This window comes from Grammomys surdaster, unplaced genomic scaffold (assembly GCF_004785775.1).
Source record: "Grammomys surdaster isolate TR1022 unplaced genomic scaffold, NIH_TR_1.0 170, whole genome shotgun sequence".
NCBI lineage: Eukaryota > Metazoa > Chordata > Mammalia > Rodentia > Muridae > Grammomys > Grammomys surdaster.
The window spans coordinates 16,718,526-16,739,579 of record NW_021604618.1 but is presented as its reverse complement, the minus strand read 5'-3'; the positions used below and the strand labels follow the sequence as shown (position 1 = coordinate 16,739,579).

The window sequence follows — 21,054 nt, the reverse complement described above, 5'->3', positions numbered from 1 at the left end:
GATAGATAGATAGATAGATAGATAGATAGATAGATAGATAGATAGATGGAGGCAGGAAGAGAGATTATGATACTATATTTTGTCATAAATCTGTTGGGCATTAAAAATTATAGCTATTCCCTCTGATCTCTAGAAAAATATGATCTGAGCTCATTGGTTTAATATCCTTCTGGCCACCTGATCATGAGATAAACTGAATTAAATAGATAACTAGAAATTTTCACCTTTTCCCCACTGCTACCTCAGATTTATTTATTTCAGTGAAACCAGTTTTCCATTTAAAACTCACCCTACCTCTGTATTTTCTGTACATCTTTCACTTACTTAGAATAGGTTGGTACTTGTTCTGTCTGCCAAGTGTCTTCCCTGTTTGTTTCTTTTGTTACATCTTTCCTGCTAGAGCTCACTCTTGGCTCTTTTCACTCTTTGATTTTGGTGCTTTTAGCAGAGATCCCCACCCCATGTTACCTACTCCAACCTCTTGAAAACACCACTTAAAAGCGTCATCCCAAAATAATGTCCAACCCCTGGTTCCACACTGACTTTACACAGTCTTCCCTCTAGATTTTAAGACTCAGTAACTCAAATCTTGTTCCTAATTCTTAAAGTCCTTCCACCATGACCTGCTTCCGAGGGTTTATGGGGCAGCTATGGTGAAGTATAGAAAAAACAATTTCAGCGTATCAAGAGTCATCAACAAAGCCATTAGAAAACCTGCCCTACTGTTTTATAGATGCCATATTTGGCAATAAGATGTCAGTGGTTATTATATATTCAGAATACTTTACATTTAAAATTGTAATTGAGCACATTTTTAGCTATACATCTATAAACCATAAAAGATGGAGGGACAAAAACTACATGTATATACTTAATTGCCAGACCTACAACTATTTGCTTTCACAGTACTCATTTTGGGCACATGGGCATATATGTAAAATTAAGAGAGAGAAAATTAAGGGGTGTACCACTCCCCTGCCTATATTCTTCCAGATAGAACTTGCTAGAAATAACTGTTTAACCTGTATATGAATTTGTATATGGTAAGGGTATGCAAATCCATGAATTATAAAATAGGTGACCAAATAAAACCTAGGCAAAGGTTTTGAACAGTTATTTCTCTGGTTAGGATGTAAATATAAAACTCAGAAAAAGATGTTCAGCAACATTAGCCATTGGAGAAACCTGAATTATACCTCTAATGTGATGTATCACATACCTAATCAAAGGCCTACAACAACTTTAAAAACTATTCATATTAAAGTCGGTAAGAGAAAGAAGACAGCACAAGTCTCAAATATTAGTGACGTACAGCTACTTTGGAAAAACAGAAGTTTCTTAAAATGGTAAATGTACTCCTATCGTATGATCTAGCCATTGAGTGTGTTACTTGAGAGGAAATGCATCTCTACATAATGACTTAGAATTGCCTGTAGAGGATTTTCTTGTAGTAATCATCAACTAGAAACAATGTAAATGCCTATCTACATATTGTTAAATTAATGAATTGTAATATGTCTGAAAAGCTAACTACTATTTAGTAATACAATAATCAGTGACTGATATACCAACCACACAGATGCAACTTAAAATAATTTTGAGTGAACAAAAAAGAACATATTCCAAAATTTATGTAAGATAGTTCCTTATTAAATTTTATTTTTATTTTATCTGAACTGGTGTTTTGCCTGAATGTATGTCTGTGTGAGGGTGTCAGAGCTTCTGGACCTGGAGTTACAGATAATTGTGAGCTGCCATGTGGATGCTGGGAATTGAATCCAGATCTCCTGGAAGAGCAGCCAGTGTGCTTAACTACTGAGCAATCAATCTCTCTCTTTTTTCTCTAAAAATTTACATAAAGTTTATGTCAAATTCTGTAGTGAACAGTGACCCAGAGGATCCATGGTGATAGAAGGCTGTGTGAGAAAAAGCAATGACAGGTTGAAGGCACAAGAACACATAGTAACTTTTAATGACTTTGTATAATCTCTTTGCCATAATTCTGCTGATTTTTTAAATAGATATACAACTATTTCAAAGTATATTAAATTTTACACTCTGTGTATATATTTATTGCATGGCAATCAGTATTTCTAGGCTGCTTTTGAAGTTACACGGTACCTCAAATTACAAGAGTATTTTTTTTTTTACTACATCTTTCTTTAGCGTTCAAATAAACTCTGTGTCCTATTCTTCCAACTCCCACCTTTAATAATCACATTAAGGCACCTCTTCTTGTGACCCTCATCTTGCATGCTGCGTGTTATCTGTCCTCCTTCCATTAGGTGGCAATAAAGAGATAGGTAAAGGTTGCTGACTTTCTAGCTCAAGCTTAACTCTTGCTTTGACTTCCTGACTCACTAGTTCTACTTCCGGGGAAGGCCGGGACTTCTCAGGTTCCGGGAGGAACGGTGAGAGCCCATACTCTCTGTGCCGGGCGCTCTGGCACCTCGGGGCTAGGTTGAAGTCGCTGTTTGAAAGCTTCCGAGAGTCGCCGCTACGAGCCTCTGCTCTGCCTCGGAGGGGACCGCTGCGATGGCGGCTCCTGCGCAGCCCAAGAAAATCGTGGCCCCCACAGTGTCCCAGATCAACGCGGAGTTCGTCACCCAGGTGAGCCCCGGGGTGCCCACCTGTGTAAAGAGGGATGCCGAGGCCCTAAAGCCCGGCGTTGGGATTGTCTTTGATATCTTGTGTACGTGCAAGTTACTAGTTAAACACTGGAAAAGCTACAGTGAGAGAGACCACTCCGCGTTGCACTACAAAACATGCTTCTGAATTCCATTAATCTGACAAGACTGTCTACAAGTAGATCGCTCTGTGGCCGTTAATTGTCATTATGGAGCTTTCATTTAGCAGACAGCAAAGCCAATTCTGGGCATTTAGCCTTTCACATCCTTGTTAATTCTTTGGAAATTATTGAGAGTGTAAGTGCGGGAAAATTTAAGCCCTCCCGCCCCTCTTCTGTCTCAGTAGATTTGTCAAGGCAGAAACCTAGAAGCTATTTATTTATTTCCATTCGCGTAGCCCCTGCATGTCTACATGGTGTTTGTATTTCTGGACCTCTCTTGCTCTAAGTTGCCCTCCCCACTAAGACTTCTTGATCTGTCATATTTTCTCCTGTCCCCCTACAGCCTGCTCATCAGATTGCTCCAGAGTGCTTTTGGATGCAAAGCTGCTCATATTACTTGCTTTCCTACAATGTCCCATAAACAGTTCTTATTGTCCCTGGGGGAAATGACTGAAATCTTTAGAAGTGCTGTGATCTGTGATATATATATATATATATATATATCAGTCTCCCTCTCAATCTCTCCTCTCATATTCTCTCTCTCTCTCTCTCTCTCTCTCTCTCTCTCTCTCTCTCTCTCTCGTCCTAACTTCATGCTTTCACGGCTGTAGCTGCAGTTACTTGAATATGCCATGGTAACTAAAAAGTGGATCTACTTAACCTGGTTTCTTTTATTCTCATCCTTTTACACAACGTTAGAGAGGCTATCCCTGACTTCTTCAACTACATTAAAGCTAAATGCAGATAAGCAGACAGTTTGGGAAAGAACACGGAAACAGGCCAGGCAAGTGCCGATACCTTAAAGTTTGAACATAAAGAGAGCTGGAACGGCTGGAGCGGATGAACTGAGAGGGAAAGTGGAGGAGGAGAGATGAACCTGTCTTTCAATCCCAGCATGTGGGAGACAGAAGGAATGGAGTTCAGGGCTAGCCTTGTCTATTTTGAGGCCAGCTTAGGGCACACGAGAATCTTTTCACATTTTAGAAGGTCTCTTAAAGAATGTTGATTGTTAGGGTTGAACTGTAAATGAAAAGAACACACAGGTACCATCTTCAATGTTCTAGTTCAATGTTTTAGTTCAATGAGGATGAATAAGTGAGATAATTATAATACAGAACTATAAGAATATGTTGACATTATTTACAAACTGAAAAGACAGAAGTGGCAGTTGTCGGTTAGTGTTGCAAAAGCTTCATGGAAGAGTAACACTTCAGACTTGGCTTCATTTGTCCATTCATCTTTCCATCTCTGTGTCTGTCTAGCTATACACCAAATATTGAACTATTTTGTTTTTCAACTTTAATTTTTAATTGTATGTTTGGGGCGGGATGGTATGTGTTGGAGAGTGCAGTTGTTTATGGAGGACGGAAGAGGCTGTCCGAGCCCCAGAACTGCAGTTGGAGAGAGTTGTAAGCCACTCAGCATGGGATGCAGTCAGGTCCTCTGGAAGACCAAGTGCTCGTAACTGCTGAGCCGCTTCTCCACCCCCAGTCCACATTTCCTGACAATTATATAACCCACTTCAATTTCTGGAGAGATTATACATGTGTATTTAAATTTCTAAGTGAAGCTTAACCTACTAAATATACAACAGCAGCTTCTATATTCTTTGTTATAACTAGCCTTTATACTACATTTCTTAACAGTTTTTGTCTACTTGTGTCTGGGTGTAGTAGTCATTTAAAGACATTTCTTTACATATCAACATTCATGAATATTTTGAAACTGGGTTTTAATACTCAGCTGATGACTGACTAATCATGGCAGCTTACTAAATCTTTGAGCTCTGGACATCCTTATGACTGAACTAAAAATGGTTTACTCTGATTATAAACAAACCATACTGTTTGCCAGGGGCTTGGGATGTTTGGGTGTTTTGAACATCATGGTGGCTAGTTACCATACAAAGCTTTACTGGGATTTATTGGATTGTGGCCAAGGATGATAACTAAATTGCGTGCCTGTATGGTACCTTAAAAATTGCCCAGTTCTCCAATCCTAGGTCTGCTTTAAGAAGCAGCTTCACATGTCTAAGTGGTACAGTGGTGTGAACCTTACATTTATAATGTTTACTTTTGCAGCTAGCATGTAAATACTGGGCTCCTCATATCAAGAAGAAATCACCTTTTGATATAAAAGTAAGTAGCTTTGTTTTACAGTATACTTGGAAATGGTTGTGCTCTTGTATCATTTTAAAGATTAATTCAACAAAAGCTTTCAGTATGTTTTTTTATTTATTTACTTTACATCCTGCTCACTGCCTCTCCTCCCAGTGATCCTCTCTAAAAATCCCCCCAACACACACACTTTCTCCTTTGAGAGGGCAGAGGCTCCTCCTGGGTATTCCCCAACCCTTGTACATCAAGTCTCTGCAGGGCTAGTTGCATCCTCTCCCACTGAGGCCAGATAAGGCAGCCCAGCTAGAAGAACATATCCCACATACAGGCAACAGCTTTTGGGATAGCTTCCACTCCAGTTGTTAAGGACCCACATGAAGACCAAGCTGCATATCTGCTACATACTTGCAGTTGAGCCTAGGTCCAGCCTAGGTATGCTCTTTGGTTGGTGGTTCAGTCTCTGAGAGCCCCAGGGTTCCAGCCTAGTTGAGTCTGTTGGTCTTCCTGTGAAGTTCCTATCTCCTTCCGGCACATAATTCTTTCCCAACTCTTGCATAAGAATCCCCAAGCTCCATCTACTCTTTGGCTGTGGGTCTCTGCATCCCACAGCTGAGTCAGCTTCTCAGAGGACAGCAATGCTAGACTCCTATCTGTAAGTATAACAGAGTACCATTAATAGTGTCGGGGATTGGTAATTGCCAATGGAGTGAGTCTCAAGTTGGCCTGGTTATTGGTTAGCCATTCCCTCAGTCTCTGCTCCATTCCCCATCCCTGCATTTCTTGTAGACAGGATAAATTTTCGGTCAAAGTTTTGTGGGTGGATTAATATCTCTATTGCTCCATTGTGGTTCCTGCCTGGCTACAGGAGGTGGCCTCTCCAAGTTCCATATCCGTAATGCTGTAAGTCACAGCTATGGTTACCCAGATTGATTCTTTGGGAGCCTCTTTTATCCCAAGTCTGTGTCACATCCTGAAGATCTCCCTCCTCACCTCCTCACCTCCTCACCTCCTCACCCCTGTCAGTTGCAGATTTCCATTCATTCTCACGACCATCTGGTTATTTCTCCCGTCCCTCCCCACACTTGATCCTGAACAACCTGTTTCCTTTCCATCTCCTCTCCCACCCAGTTCCCTCCTTCCATCTGCCTCTTGAAACTATTTTAAGTGACATTCAAGCATCCTCTCTTAGGCCTTCCCTCCTGTTTAGCTTCTTTTTAAAAACTGAAAATACTGTTCTTCATTATCAAACTAATAATTGCTTATGTTAGAAAATTTGGAATCTTCAGAAGTTATACATAAGAACAAAAATCACTACCTAGAGATGATGTACATTGTCATTTTGTTTTATTTCCTCTATTCCTTTCCAAAAAATTTCCCTTCCATGAATTCTTAGATTATTTTAAATATTGTATTACAGATGAGTATTCAACAAACATTTCTATTAATATATGGAAATTTTTTTATACAAGATTTTTGGCTATTCATTACAAATAGAGTCTTTTGTTTCCTGAGTGATCTTAGGTTGCTAGACTCAGGAAAAGAGTGGAAAGACTGGAAACTGTTTAGGGTAGAATAGATGACTAAAGGTGAGGAATGTCCAGTGGTCTGAGGGTTTCATCAAAGCAATTGTCAAACAAATGCACGACAGACTTTCTAAATGGAGGCTTCTTCCTGGAAGTATGCTAGAGTGCTAGGCCTTGCTGCAGTGTAAGCGTTGACATTGCAGAGCACTGAACAAATGGTGGAGACTTAGACGTTAAGCTCTGCCTGTGTGCACTGAGTTGGCTTTGTTAAAGCTGCAAACCGTGAATTCTGCCTCTGCCTCCCAAGTGTGGGAATTAAAGGTGTATGCTACCACATCTAGCCTCGTGGTCCATTTCTTAAAAGATGAAACTGACATTAAATAGGTCAGACACTTGAAGTAGGGTCACAGCCTGCAACAGCGATGTTTTGAAGCAGTCTTCCAACTCCAGAGGCCAATTTCTATGTGCACTAGGCCAAATGAACATAAAGTATGATGTTATCATATTCTTTTGGATATATCAGTTATCCTATGTTTCCTTAATACTCTCACTATTAACTTATTGTCTTTCTGGCTTTTGGAATGATTATTGGAGTCTAATAGCATTTAAAATAAATTTAAAATTAACTTTTGAAAATATGACTTATGAGGTTTGCTTGTCTAGAAATGTTATGAGCAAGTCCTGTTTAAAGAATATTGCGGATTATTTAAAGAATATTGGTTAGTTTTTATGTGGAGGCTTTTATTACTTCTACTACTTTACTTTCTGTTGTTCTATACTTGAGGCATATAATGTCATTATTAAAAAGTCTCTTGTTAGAATATTTTATCATTCTTATTTTATGTAATCTTGGTAATTAAAAACTTTAAGTTTAGATTGAAAATCAAGGTGATTAACATATTAAATATTTTTATACTTTTGGCAACAGGTAATTGAAGAAATATATGAAAAAGAGATCGTCAAATCACGGTAGGAGTGAGTTTAATTGTGGTATCTTGGGCTTATGTAGACAATGTGGGTGTGTCTGAATGTCTGGTTCCCATCTTAACTTGAAAGGATCTTTTTATTCTTTATACAAAGTTACAGTGCTCGTATTGATTACTGCATAGTTTCTCTGTGTCTTCTAGTTTCAGAGTCAGATCAAAGGGATTAAACCCACATGCCTTACTTGGTTTGTGAAGAACCAAGACATCGATAGGTAGAAAAATAGATAGATAGATAGATAGATAGATAGATAGATAGATAGATAGATAGATAGATATGTAGACAGATAGATAGGTAGATGGATAGGTAGATAGATAGATAGGTAGATGAATAGGTAGGTAGATAGATAGTGCAGAACGACATGTTTATTTCAAGCTCACTAATAATTTTCTTACTACTTCTGATAAATCTTTTAAAACACACTCTTGAAATTATAAAACCAAGATGTAAAATAAAATATCTATATTGATATATTGCATGAAACCAAGATATAGTTATTTTAATTTTATACATAAAGGGACTTTAAAAACCCCTTCCCTGTCCCTAGTCACCAGGTGTCCATCTTTGTATGGAGTTTTGTCTTCCTTACCCCACCTCACATGGAAGGGTTTAGACCCCACATTCTGTCATGAGATGCCTTAAAAGAAATTAACTGTGTGTATAGGTCATCATTTCATATATCTACTTGTAGATAATGTATGGCCAGTTAATATTTTTAAATGATATTTGTTTAAATGTCATTTTATAGTTTTTTTTAAGATAAAGTCTTGCATAGCTCAAGACTGGCCTTGAATCCTATTGCCTTTAGCCTCTTAGGTGCTGGGAGTACATATGTGTACCACCATACAAGCTCAAACTTTGTAGAGTCCTTTGCTTGGTATTTTAATGTGTTAAGGCTTCAAGAAGTAAATTTTACTAAATAATTTGAAGGCAAAAATAAGGCGGTGTCAGACAGGTGTTGGTTGCACACACCTTTAATCTCAGCTCTTGGGAGGGAGAGAAATGGAGAGCTCTCTGAGTTCAAGGTCAGCTTGGTCTACAGTATGAGTTCCAGGACAGCCAGGGCTACACAGAGAAACACTGTCTCGAAAAACCATGATGGTGGTGGTGGTGGTGGTGGTGGTGGTGGTGGTGGTGGTGGTGGTAATGATGATGATGGTGATGATGGTGAGGAGGAGGAGGAGGCAGTGTCAAAATAGGGTCATGAACATATTTAATGGTTGGTTTGTGAGCCTGCTATGAATTTTTATAACAAAAATTGCAATATGCATTAAAAACTTTAAATCAACAGTGTTTTAGACTAATGCCTCAGGAAATTATTTTGCTGAGCAATGTGTCATCTTCAGTATCTAGGAAATGACTTGATGTAATATTTATTAAATGATTATAATACACTCCCAAGATAGGCTGTTTTATAGTCTTGAGATACTTTTAATATCACAGTACTCATTTATTCAGGTCTTAATATACTTATGGTATAAAAATAGATACTTCTAGAATCTCAAAATTAATTCTTAAAAGCCTTTTTGCCTAGTCAAATGGGTAGTATGGCATGTTACACAATTCATTCATTTTTGCTACTTCTTGCAATGTCAGTTTGTCCCTTACTGCGTTTTCATGCAGCTTTCATTTAAAATAGGAGTTGTTACTGCCTGTTTCTCATGTACTGGCTTTGCTTTCAGCATTTTACATACAGTAGTACATTTACCCCTCCCCAAGAACTTTGAGATGCTCTTACTGCATATGGTCTAGAAACTTGATTGCCCATAGTTGAGGCACTGGTCTCTTCCCTTGGCTCTTCTCCACTACTTTGTTTTTTAGCAGGAATATCCTCCATTTTCTTATAGAACTTACTAACTTATGCCCTCTGGCATTATTCTTAATCCTGTTGTGAATCCATCAGGTGGATTTTATGGTGGAAAAATAAAACAGTGACTTATAAAATACTTTACCTCGATGCTTTGTGTTTATGTTTATTTGACACTGAAAGGGTATGATAGCCCTTACAGATTAGAATGCTACACCTGTGTAAAAACAGAAAACTTGGATCTTGTCCGCCCTCCAGAGGCCACTGTTTGTTGCTTCCTGTAACATCTTAATTCATCCGTGAAAACTAAATGAGATGGAAAAGTAAATACAATAGGCTTGCATGATTTTTAAACTTTAAATAAGCAGGCAGGCCAGCCAGACGCCTCACCACATAAAACACTTGCCACACAGACGTGGAGGCTTGAGTTCAGCTTTCTGACCTCCACACACACCATGCTGTGTTTGTGTGTTTGTGTGTGTGTGTCCACACATATCACATATGCATAATGACACAGCCCTTTTTAGCATTTGAAGATACATTTTCCTCCTTACATAGTTTTCAGTGTGGTTGTGAGGGTGCTGTACAGGTTCGAATCCCATGTTTTCACATAGTTACATCCTAGGAAGTTGTATGGTAGTAAAGCAACTTACATGTCTGCTCCTTATCAGCTATGGGGATGTGGGTGCCAATAGAGTCTGTACCTAGGGTTTTATATACAAATTGCCTAATTTTTGGTGCATTAATGAAATGTATGTTATGTTTTGAGCACAGTGTCATGCTTAATGCATGTTGTCAGACAGTATTGGTAATTTAGAAAAGCATACAGATTACTTCAGGTACTTATAGTTGTGATTATTATTTATAGCTATTCATATCTCCAAAACTGTTCAATCTGAGGACTGTTGTGGGTGGTTGCTCTTACATACAAACATTAGTTAAGCTGCCTGTCATTCAAGCTGTCACATCCACTCTGTAGCCTTGCTGAACTGTGAGAGTGGTTGTTTGTCATTGTTCCTCCAGTCTTCTGCTTTTATAGTAAAAGCATTCATTTCTTCCTTGCTAAAGTTCTGTGACAGTGTGCGGTTGGTGAAACTGTTTAAGAGATCAGAAAGCAGTGGAATAGGATTTTGACAGGGTAATGATCTGAGGAGTAATAAATGTAATTTTCAAAACTGGAAACTATTACCTAATGGCAGTGTTCAGGTTAGGCTACCTTTTTCCCAATTTAGAGGATAATTAAGAGAAAATTAGCCATTTGAACTGCCTTTGGAGCTATATCTCGTTAGTAAAGCTTTGTTTATTCATATAAAGCCACCTCTATTATAAAGGAACAGTGTAACAAAAGAAATATTTAATATTCTCCACAATCAAGACTCAAGAGCATGAGAGGCATCTAACGTCTGCACCTGGGACGTGGGTAGGTATGTCCGTGCGATGAGAGCCTTAGTGCTCTCCAGACTGACCCAGGGCAGCTTTTAGCACGTGTGATCTGATGTTATAAAATCTGATGTGTCCTTTAATTTGATTACAAAAGATTCCAAATGAATGAGAATTAAGATCTCTGAAATGTTTCTATTTTCTATTTCAAAGTTGTTTTGTTCTTTATGTTTTTAGGTTTGCCATCAGAAAAATAATGCTGCTGGAATTTAGGTGAGTGAAGTCGTTGCATGGGTGGTTGATGAAGACAGCCGTGTGGGTAAAGTGTCAATCTCCGATACAGAGCTCTGATGCAGAGTTTGATAGGCTTCAGCAGCAGCAGCCTATGGAGACAGCTTTTTTTTTTTTAAGTTGTTTTTCACTAGTTTTAAGTGGTCTGTGGAAATAAATTGAGATACACTTTTTAATTATTGTTCTCCCTTCTTAGCTAAAATTTTGTTACCAAGACATCATTGTTCAACCTAGTTGATTATAACCTAAATGTTTCAAACAGAAGAAAGTGTAATATTCTTCCTGAGGCCATCACACACATTAGGCACGTGCCACCCTTCTGACCTGTATCTCCAGCCAGAGCACAGGTTTTTTTGTTTGTTTGTTTGTTTGTTTGTTTGTTTTTTATTTTTTGAGGGTTTTTTGGGGGGTTTTTTTGGTGGTGGTGATTTTTGTATTTCGTTGTCATTGTTGAATTTGTTTGAGGAAAGGTTTCTCTATGATTCTTTGACTGGCCCGAAACCTGCCTCACTTCCTGAGTGCTAGGATGAAAGTTATATAGCACCACACCATACCACCACGCCCTGTTTACATACAACTTTTAATTATAAAGGTATAAGAGACCATGCCACATCCAGGTTTGTCTAGCTTATAAAAGTAAAAATGGTAATACTGCTCAGCATAGACTGAACATGTCATAAACAGTGCTGAATGCCCAGCACTTATAACCACCCTAAAACAGAAGTATTATCCACTCAAATTACTGGAACAAGCAGAAGTCACAGACATTAGGTGATTTTTTTCGAGATGGTCAGTATAGTTATTGGTACAGTGTTTGATGCCAAAGCTCAAAGCTTTTCTACTTTTTTTATACTTCCTTGAATTCTGATCTGCATCAGAGATCAGACCCTCTGTGTTAATACCTTATTCCTATTATATGCCTTTCATCCTAGCACTCAGGAACAGAGACAGGTTAGGCTGCCAGCACCAGGGACAACCCTGGCTGCCTCTACACTGCAGCTTCTGTGTGCTGAGCTTGAGCAAATGCTTCTCAAAAGATTGCACCGTAGTGATGCTGGTCTCTTCTTACTCCCAGCTCCTTTCTTGGCTCTAGGTAATCAGCATCAATTATCCCGATAAAGCAAAGCGTTTACATCAGTGGTGATGGTCTCTTGTTTATCACAGCTGATTCTTCGCCCTATCTGACCAGCACTACAAATTCTTAATTAAAAACATTAAATGGCTCCCATCCTCCATCATGTTCATAACTCTCGGTATTATCTTTTAATCGTTCAAATTCTCACAGCAGCTCAATGAGCTTTCAATACTCAGTGGCTTTTCTAGTATAGAGTTCCGAAGTCCTCCCACAATCCTCTCCAGAACCTGGTAAGGTCTGTCCTGAAAATACCTCACTTCAGGTATCAACTTATGTATTAGTTGGGTTACTATTACTGGAATGAAAAGCCGTGACCAAAAGCAAGTTGGGTTGGAAAGGGCTTATTTTGCTGATACTTCCATATCACTGTTCATCACTGATGGGGTTAGGGCAGGAACTCAGACGGGCAAGAATGGAAGCCATGAACAAGTGCTGCTTCCTGGCTTGCTCCTCATGGATTGCTCAGCCTGCTTTCTTCTAGCACCTGGGGCCACCAACTCAGGAATGGTACCGCCCACAGTGAGCTAAGCTGTCCCCATACTGGTCATCAACTGAAAAAACTGCACTAGAGCCTTGTCCATAGACCAATCTAGTGGGACATTTTCTCAGTTGAGATTCCTTCTTCCAAAATGATTGTCATTGTGTCAAATTGTCAGAGAACTGCATAAGACACTGATGTAAACTAATTCAATCTTCACTAAAAACATGGTATTAAGTAAGTGATCTTTTTTTTTAGAGAGAGAAACTGTGAAGTTTATTGTTGTAAATTAGCTAGTATATCCTAAGAATCCAGTTTTATTTTCACAATAATCTTAGAAAGATCTGTCTGGATTATTGAGGAGAAAACTGAATCCGGGAACAAGTCCTTTCTTATGGGATAAGTACATATTTTCTACCATACCAGGCCAGTTTTCAAGAAGAACATTAGGTTTTCATTACCATAACAATATACCAGAAAAGCTATGTTTTGGCTCGTGATTTCAGATGGATCAGTCAATGGTAATTTCAGCTTGTTGTTTTAGGCCTGCAATAGCTCATCGAATCATGGTGAGAACTATGTTCATTTCATGACAGCCAGAAGCAAAGAAAATTCAGGAAGGGCTAGAGCCCCAGAATTCCTTTCAGGTGCATACATCTAGGGACTTTTCTTCTGCTAGTCTCCATTTCCTGATGGTCTTCTACCTTTCAGTAGCACAACCAGCCAGGGATCAAGCCTTTAATACATCAGCTTCTGGGTGACCAAAGATGTTGTTATGCAGTTAAGGTTAATTAGTCTTCTTAGTGTCAAGAAACCAAAATATTTTAATGACTGCATTAAAGATAGTGAAACATTTTTAATTACTGAAATGTGTTAGTTGACTGTGGGATAGGATCTAGAGTCACCTGGGAGATATGCTGCTAAGTTTCCTGTGAGGGCTTCCCCTGACTTAGATTAGCTCTGGGAATGTCTTCCAGGGATTCTTTTGAGCAGGTGTCAGTTGGTGTGGGAAGAACCCATGGACAGTGCCTGATGTGGAAGATGGAGAAAGCACTGGCCTCCATCATCAGCTCCTGACTGTGACAATGAAAATAAGACATTTTATCTGAGGAAACTAACTAGAAAATAGTAAACATGGAAGATAAGAAAGTAGGAAATACAGTATCTAGAATGACCAAGCCTGACGGGACATTCAGGAAGTATCAAAAGACAATGGAAAGGGGGCAGTATAGCAGACAGAATCTTGAGTTTTCTAGAAGTGTACCAGAAACACAACAAATAACAGTGCCACTACCAAAAACTTAAATAGAAAGAATGAAGATTTAAAATCTGCCAGAGCAAAAGTCAGCAGAACCTAGAATTCTGCACCCAGCTAAACTGTCACGAAGTAAATGTCAGCTAAACAATGATCTGCACCACATTATGGCTGACAGAAACTCTAAGACATGATTTAAGAGGAAGAATATTCACATAAGGGATAAAATGAGTGCTCACTCATGTACTGGATAGCACTCTGGTCTCTGACTTGATTCTTTTGACCAGCATTTGTTTAAAATCTCACTGGGCTTCCTAAGTTATTATAAACTAACCAAGAAGGAATTCTGGTACTGGGCTCATGGAGATAAACATCAGCTCAGGTGAGCTCCGCTCCTCAGGTACAAAAGAACTCAGAAGCAGAAAGTATAAAAGTATAAAACCCTCTGTGAGGGCACAAGTGTGTGGAAAGGTAGACCTGCAGTGATTTAATGTTCAGGCGCTCAGTGTTCTTCTTTTCATTAATGTTTGACAGTATTTTGTAGCCCAACACCATAATTGGTGTTCTGTTTTCTTTAATAACTAACTTATGTTTAGAAGGTCAGAAATACTTAAATTTCATATGTTTCATATGTCTAAATTAAGAATTTTATTATCCAGTAGGTGAAATGTCAGTTATCTTAAAAACTGAATTATGTTGAATTACCTTTAAAGCTAAGTTATAAGGCCTCTTTTTAATTGTAATGAGTCATTTTTTTCTGATAAGAACTAGTGCAAATATCTGAATTATATTTGTTTGTGAAAATGCCTATTATTTTGGTTTAAAGTTAATATTTGTTAAATGATTTTATTTTTACTCCCGTGAGTCTTCAGGTCAGAGAATATTCAGGGGTAGAGACTTTGTTAGTGGATTAATGTCTTCTCTTGTTGCCGTGTCAAAGTACCTGTCATGCCATTTAAGGACAGAAGGGTTTGGTTGGGTCACATTTGAAGGTACAGTTGTCCATATCATGGCAGAGGAGGTGTGGAGGTAAAAGCAGCTGGAGTTGTGGCAGTAGGAACCAAGGTCACATCACCTCCATTGTCAGGAAGCGGAGAGAGGTGAAGGCTGATACTCAGCTCCCAGTGTACTGTTTCCCTTTTCCTTCTCTCCAAGATGTCTGCATTCGGGGTTAGACTTACTTCCTTACTTAAGTATCTCTATAAATATTCTCACGGACACACCCAGAGATATGTCCCCTAGGTGATTAAACTCACCTTACCCATAAAGATCCAACCCTAACCCTCCTTTGATATCTTCTTGATCGGAAGTGTGGCTGTGTCATTCTCTGATCCATGCTTTCCACATGGAAGTGTCCAGCGGCAGCACTGGGGCAGAGCACAGGGAAATTTGCAAAAGGTGTGTAAGTCATAAGTAAGGATATTAGAAAAATAGAACTACTAATATTTTTCAGGTGAGTGATCCAATGTCTGGTGATAACTAATGAAATCTTCTATGCCTGTTTTTAAAAATCCTTTACAGCCAATATCTTGAAAATTATCTTTGGATGAATTATTCTCCAGAAGTTTCCAGCAAGGCCTATTTAATGTCCATCTGCTGCATGGTGAATGAGAAGTTCAGAGAAAATGTCCCAGCCTGGGAGGTAAAAAAAAAAAGCTGAACTACTGCACAGTTCTTATGCTGGTCCTTCTTAAGGCATTGCAGAGTAGTGGGATCTTTTCCTGATAGCAGGTGTCCTCTTAGCGTGAGTACTTCCCCAAGGGTAAATAAAGTACTGTGGGACAGAGTATGATGTGTAAAAGGTAATATTAGTTTTCTTTGACTGTATTATTTCCAACTGATTTTCTAGGACTTAAATAATAGGAAGGTAGAGTTATTTTTCTTTGTTGTGATTGAGAAAAGGAATGATATGGATTATAATGACTTATATTTAGAATTGGCAAAGTACAAGTTATATTGATAACTATAGGAGGTAATATGTGACCATCGACAAGTGTTTATACTGTACTTTCAGCTCAGTCTTCTCCCCCCTTCAATGTGGGACTGCTTTTGCCATTTGAAAATTTCTAATGAACTGAAGGTTTCTTTAGAATCACCAGAGCCTTACTCACAGTGTGGTACCCTCCATAGGATGGCCAGCTCACTAAGACTTTTCCTAACATATTTTTTAAGTAATGAAAAAGCATGGTCATTGCCATCTTTTTGATGAACTGGTTTTCAGAGTGATAAAGTGTTTAAGATAGAGGTTAGAGCTGTCAGAATTAGAGCGTGGACATTTCACTCAGATACTAAGTGACTGTCATCTCAAGGCACATTTGAGCACAGGTTACACTGTGGACCGTAAACCTCACTGAGACATCCTAGGGATCTCAGGAAGTTGCTTCAAGCCATTATAGAAAGTAAGAGGGATTTATTTTAAAGCCTGGTAGTAATTTCATCAATTCATATATTATAGAGACCACTTTAGTATTTAGGATTTGAAACAGAGGAATAACAATGCAGGAATACCCCCATTTTACACAGGGATACATTCCAAGACCCCAGTAAATAGCCATATATGTGTATGCTACTCCATAGTAATGTGTGTGTGTGTGTGTGTGTTCATGTATATCCTTTCCTATGAAGCATTAGAATAAAGTTCTATATAAATTAAGCAGTGTAACAGATCAACAGCAATTAATAATAAAAGAATTATCTATACTGGACTTAAATTGTCAGGATTACTTTTCTTGTATCTTGGAGTGATTATTATGGAAAATAAAAATTTAAATCAGTCTGCTTGCTAAGATGAAGAATCTAGATAGAACATAGCTTGTATAGACTGGATACTAAAGTGCCATTGATATCCCAGGTTCGATTGATATCCCAGGCCAAATTAAACATGGTTTCATCACATTCCTCAAAACTTTGCATAGTTAAAAACACATTAATTATTTCTTTCTAGAAATTTCCCTTTAATAATTTTAGACTATAGTTGGTGCAGGTAACTGAAATTACAGAAAGCAAAATTATGGATAAGGTACAGCTGTCATAGATTCAAAGGCCATAGAAGATTAAAAACTAAAAACTGATTGGATTTGATAATTGAAGTAGTGTTAGGGAAGTGTATTATTTTCAATAACTTACTGAATGTAGGCAACTGGAAATAATAGATGACGGTGCCATTTACCATAAAGATAAGACTAGAGGAGTGGAGGGACCCTGTCGAAGGCTGTTTGTGTAGGCTTGGAGCTTAAACTGCCTTGTGATGAGTAGTAAGACAGACAAACGCACGGATCAGGTGCTAACGACCTGTAGTATAGATGGGTTTTCAGAGTCGTGAGCGTAGGAAGGACAGTGGGCCAGAAGCTTAGGTACAGACTGCCTTGTGAGTAACAAGTAACTATGATAACACGCAGCTGGGCTGGGATGTGGTTCAGTGAGCACTTTCTTAGCGCGAAAAGAAAGCAACAGGAGGGTACAGGTTCTGTAGGCTTGGCTGCTGTTAGTGTCATGGGGATGTTATTGGTTGAGGCTGATTTAGAGAGATGAGCGGAAACACATTTCCTTCACTTCTCTGTGACAGTATGCAGCAGGACCTTAAATCTATATAAATATATACGTTTACATTTTAAGAGTCAAGAGTGGTATTGAGCTGTCCTGAGCTTAATTACAGCATGAAAACTATAGTCTTTGCTGAAGATATAGTTGTTTTGTTTAAATCAAAGGAATTTAGATACTCCAAAATCTTAATAAAATAAAGCTTTATCTAAATAAAGTATAACTGAACACAAGAACAAGTAAGAGAATTGAAGCCTCTATTCTGTTAGCTTTAGTCCTGTCAGAAACTCATTGACTTACTGTCAGTAATGAGAAGTCTGCAGAGCTGCTCTTATCACATATGCAGATATTCATGTAATGGTTTGTCCAAAAACCCCCCACCAGGATCTCTAATAAAGAAAAATGGAAGCAAGAGCTCAAAGTGAATTTTTGTTGCTTGTTTGTTTCCGTTTTTTGAGACAGGATGTACCACTGGCTGTCCAGATACTCATGCGGTAGACCAGGCTGGCCTCAAACTCAGACATCTGCCTGCCTCTGCCTCCTGTGGTGTTGGGATTAAAGGTGTGTGCCACCACCGCCTGGCTCAAAGTGAATTTTTATCCTTTGCAGACCTTTAAGAAGAAGCCAGACCACTTCCCGTTCTTTTTTAAATGCATCCTGAAAGCGGCGCTAGCTGAGACTGATGGCGAGTTCTCCCTCCACGAGCAGACTGTCCTCCTGCTTTTCCTGGATCACTGCTTCAATAGCTTGGTAATTTTCCTTTGTGCTCAAATCTTCAGAGTGAGTTTAGATGAGCACCTAATGGGTGTCACTTCGTGCTTATAGTAGGGAGTAAAATGGAGGCTGGAAACTTCGTTTTAGCATCTCTAACGGTTTTATAAGCCTTGTTGCCTTTAGAAGTTTGTACCTGATTCTTCCTCTGCTACTGAACTTTAAAAAATGAAAATGAGAGGGGGAAGGGAGAGCACAAATGTGAGGAGGAGCCAAGGGCCTGGGTAATAAATACTTTGAACAGTGAAGTCTGCGCAGTCTTCATGCTAAAATACAGAGTCGTATTTTGTGGTGCCTCATGCGCAGGCTGGCTAGTGAGTGGGAGAGCTGTGTTGTAAGTTGACTGGATGGTCTTTGAAATGTCTTGTTTTGTTGTGATACATTTTCATCCTTCATGAAATCATCTTGTAAAAAAATGAAATATTTTCAGTAACTAGTATTCCACTTCGGCTTCCTCCCTATACAGATCTGAAAGTATGTACATACTTGTTTAAAGACAGATACTTCTGAATTAATCATCCCTTTAGACTTAAGAAGGAAAATAGAGTCCATTTTTTACAAGATTTATTTATTTATTTCATGTGTGTGGGTACACTGTTGCTGTCTTCAGCCACACCAGAAGAGGGCATCAGATCCCCATTACAGATGGTTGTGAGCCACCCTGTGGTTGCTAGGAATTGAACTCAGGACCTCTGGAAGAGCAGTCAGTGCTCTTAACCGCTGAGCCATCTCTCCAGCCCAATATAGTCTATTCTTAACCTGAAGACCAGATACAGTTGGATGAGTTGTTATTAGGTTTTTGTCTACTACCTGATGGCTTGGATCATATAAAGACATACAAAAAAGTCTCTGATGCTCCCCAATAGATACTACTATTATCTCATTAATAGTTAGAAAACTAAACAGAAAAGAATATATAATTCCTTATCAGACATTGAATAATGACAGGGTTTAGTTAGTATTAATAGTTTGGTGCTAGGTTTAAAAGACTTAAAACCTTGTATCTTTTATTTTTTCTAATCTTCTCTGAACTGGTTATCCCATTCTGCCACATAGCTTTGTACACCCTGGCTCCTAGAAGAAAATCATTCCTGCACACCTCTAGTTGTTGTTGTTGTTAATATTTTATGCTGGGAAATGAAAATAACATCTCAGGTTAGGTGAATTCTATACCCTAGATATCTAGGTCTGGTCATGATATTTTCATCAAACTGTCAGTATAACTTCAAGGAGATCTTCTTCAGGTAGCCCACACTAGCCTTGCACTCAGGTTTCTACCTCAGCCTTCTTAGTGATAGTACAGGCGTATGGTACCTTCCTCAGGTCGTACCCTTTATCATGTTTGTTTCTGTTGAAAGACATCCTACTTACCGTATAATTATCTGTGAGCTCAGCAGCAGCACTGCTAATACATGCAATTTATCTAAAACACATTTTCTCTGTAAGGCACATAGCATGGGCTGGAGAGATGGCTGGATGGTTAAGAGCATTTGCTGCTCTTCCAGAGGACCTGACTTCTCTTCCTAGTACCACCCCTGTAGGACACCTTATAATTATCTGTAACTCCAGGTCCAGAGGATTTTACGTCCTCTTCTGGCATTCTCGGGTGCATGTGCATGCACACATACATGCACACACACATGCACATGCGTGTGCACACACACACAAACATAATAATAAGTAATGAATCTAAAAGAAGACACAATGTATTAAATGTATTATACCCATGAACTTCAGGTAGTACTTCAGCCTTGTTTTGGGGATCCATATTAAAAGAGTGAAATCACCAACAAAATATGATAATGATACTAATGTAACAGCACATCTCAGGAAGGACGCTTGCTGACATATGATAGCAGAGAGCTAACTCAGCCTCGGGGAGACAGGTACCTGGGGCAATGTAAGATTTCTGACGTTTTGTGCTCTCTGTGATTATTGCAGTGAGTATTAATTTGGAAGTTACAAATACAGTTTTGTGAATAAGTGAATTTTTAAATGTGAAATTTTTTAAAAACGCTGATTTCTGTGTGTGTATGTATATGTGTGTGTTTATGTATATGTGTATGTTTATATATGTGTGTGTGTGTGTGTGTGTGTGTGTGTATGTATTGTGTATATATATATATGTGTGTGTGTGCTGTGTATATGTGGGTACCAACAGAAGCCAGAGAGGATATCAGATTCCTGGAGTTGGAGGTACGCACTGTTGTGATCCTCTCAAGGTTCTTGCTTGGAACCAAACCCTGGTCCTCTCTAAGAGCAGCAAGTGCTCTAACCATTGTTAACATTGACCCATCTCTAATCCCTTGTTGAACTTCTAAATAGTAAAATATCACCATTTTTAACGTATTGATGACATCTTTTTCTCCCAGGACTCTAAAAGGAGATAAACTATGTAGGAACTTAGGTAAAAACACAGAAATATATATAAACTATAAACTTGTTTTCTTTGTGCTTTAAACAGGAAGTAGACTTGATAAGGAGTCAAGTACAGCAGCTTATCTCCCTTCCTATGTGGATGGGCTTGCAGCCTGTAAGTACCTATTTCAGAGTGTCTCTTTGCATCTGATAGATACAGTTTCAGACTGAGTGGTTTTTAACATGAACACAAAAGTGTGTCAGCTAAAATCTACATTCCTCTTTAAGAATTTACTTTGTAATAACTTCCTATAAATGGATCTTTGACAGTTTTCAGGATTATTGTATGCATCCTAATGTATGCTCCACTTAATTTTAATACTGTAAGGTGAAATGAGGGACTATTATTGTAGAGAAAAGAGATAACTTAGCAAAGTATGATTGTTCTCCTTCCATATGTATTTGGATGAGGTTAAATGCGATCTTGGACTTTATTTTCCTGGCTGTGTATCTGGGTCATACTTCGTATTAACCACTTCTGGTTTTCCATTTGCTTTTTATTGAATGATGCGTGCATAGTAGATTAACATATTTCCTGTATCAACTAAAAATGACCACTTTTCAATA

General features: G+C 38.6%; 1 protein-coding gene across 2 annotated transcripts in view; it reads left to right on the top strand.

Moving 5' to 3' along the window:
* Positions 1-2,362: 2,362 nt before the first annotated feature.
* Aqr (aquarius intron-binding spliceosomal factor) overlaps positions 2,363-21,054 on the top strand; it is a 71,762-nt gene continuing 53,070 nt past the window's right edge. For both annotated transcript variants that reach the window (XM_028766908.1, XM_028766907.1), the window contains exons 1-7: positions 2,363-2,610; positions 4,870-4,926; positions 7,357-7,397; positions 10,837-10,872; positions 15,280-15,400; positions 17,908-18,048; positions 20,534-20,602. In XM_028766908.1, coding sequence (XP_028622741.1) covers positions 2,536-2,610; positions 4,870-4,926; positions 7,357-7,397; positions 10,837-10,872; positions 15,280-15,400; positions 17,908-18,048; positions 20,534-20,602 — 540 coding nt within the window. In that variant the 5' untranslated portion in view covers positions 2,363-2,535. The remainder of the gene's footprint in view (positions 2,611-4,869; positions 4,927-7,356; positions 7,398-10,836; positions 10,873-15,279; positions 15,401-17,907; positions 18,049-20,533; positions 20,603-21,054) is intronic.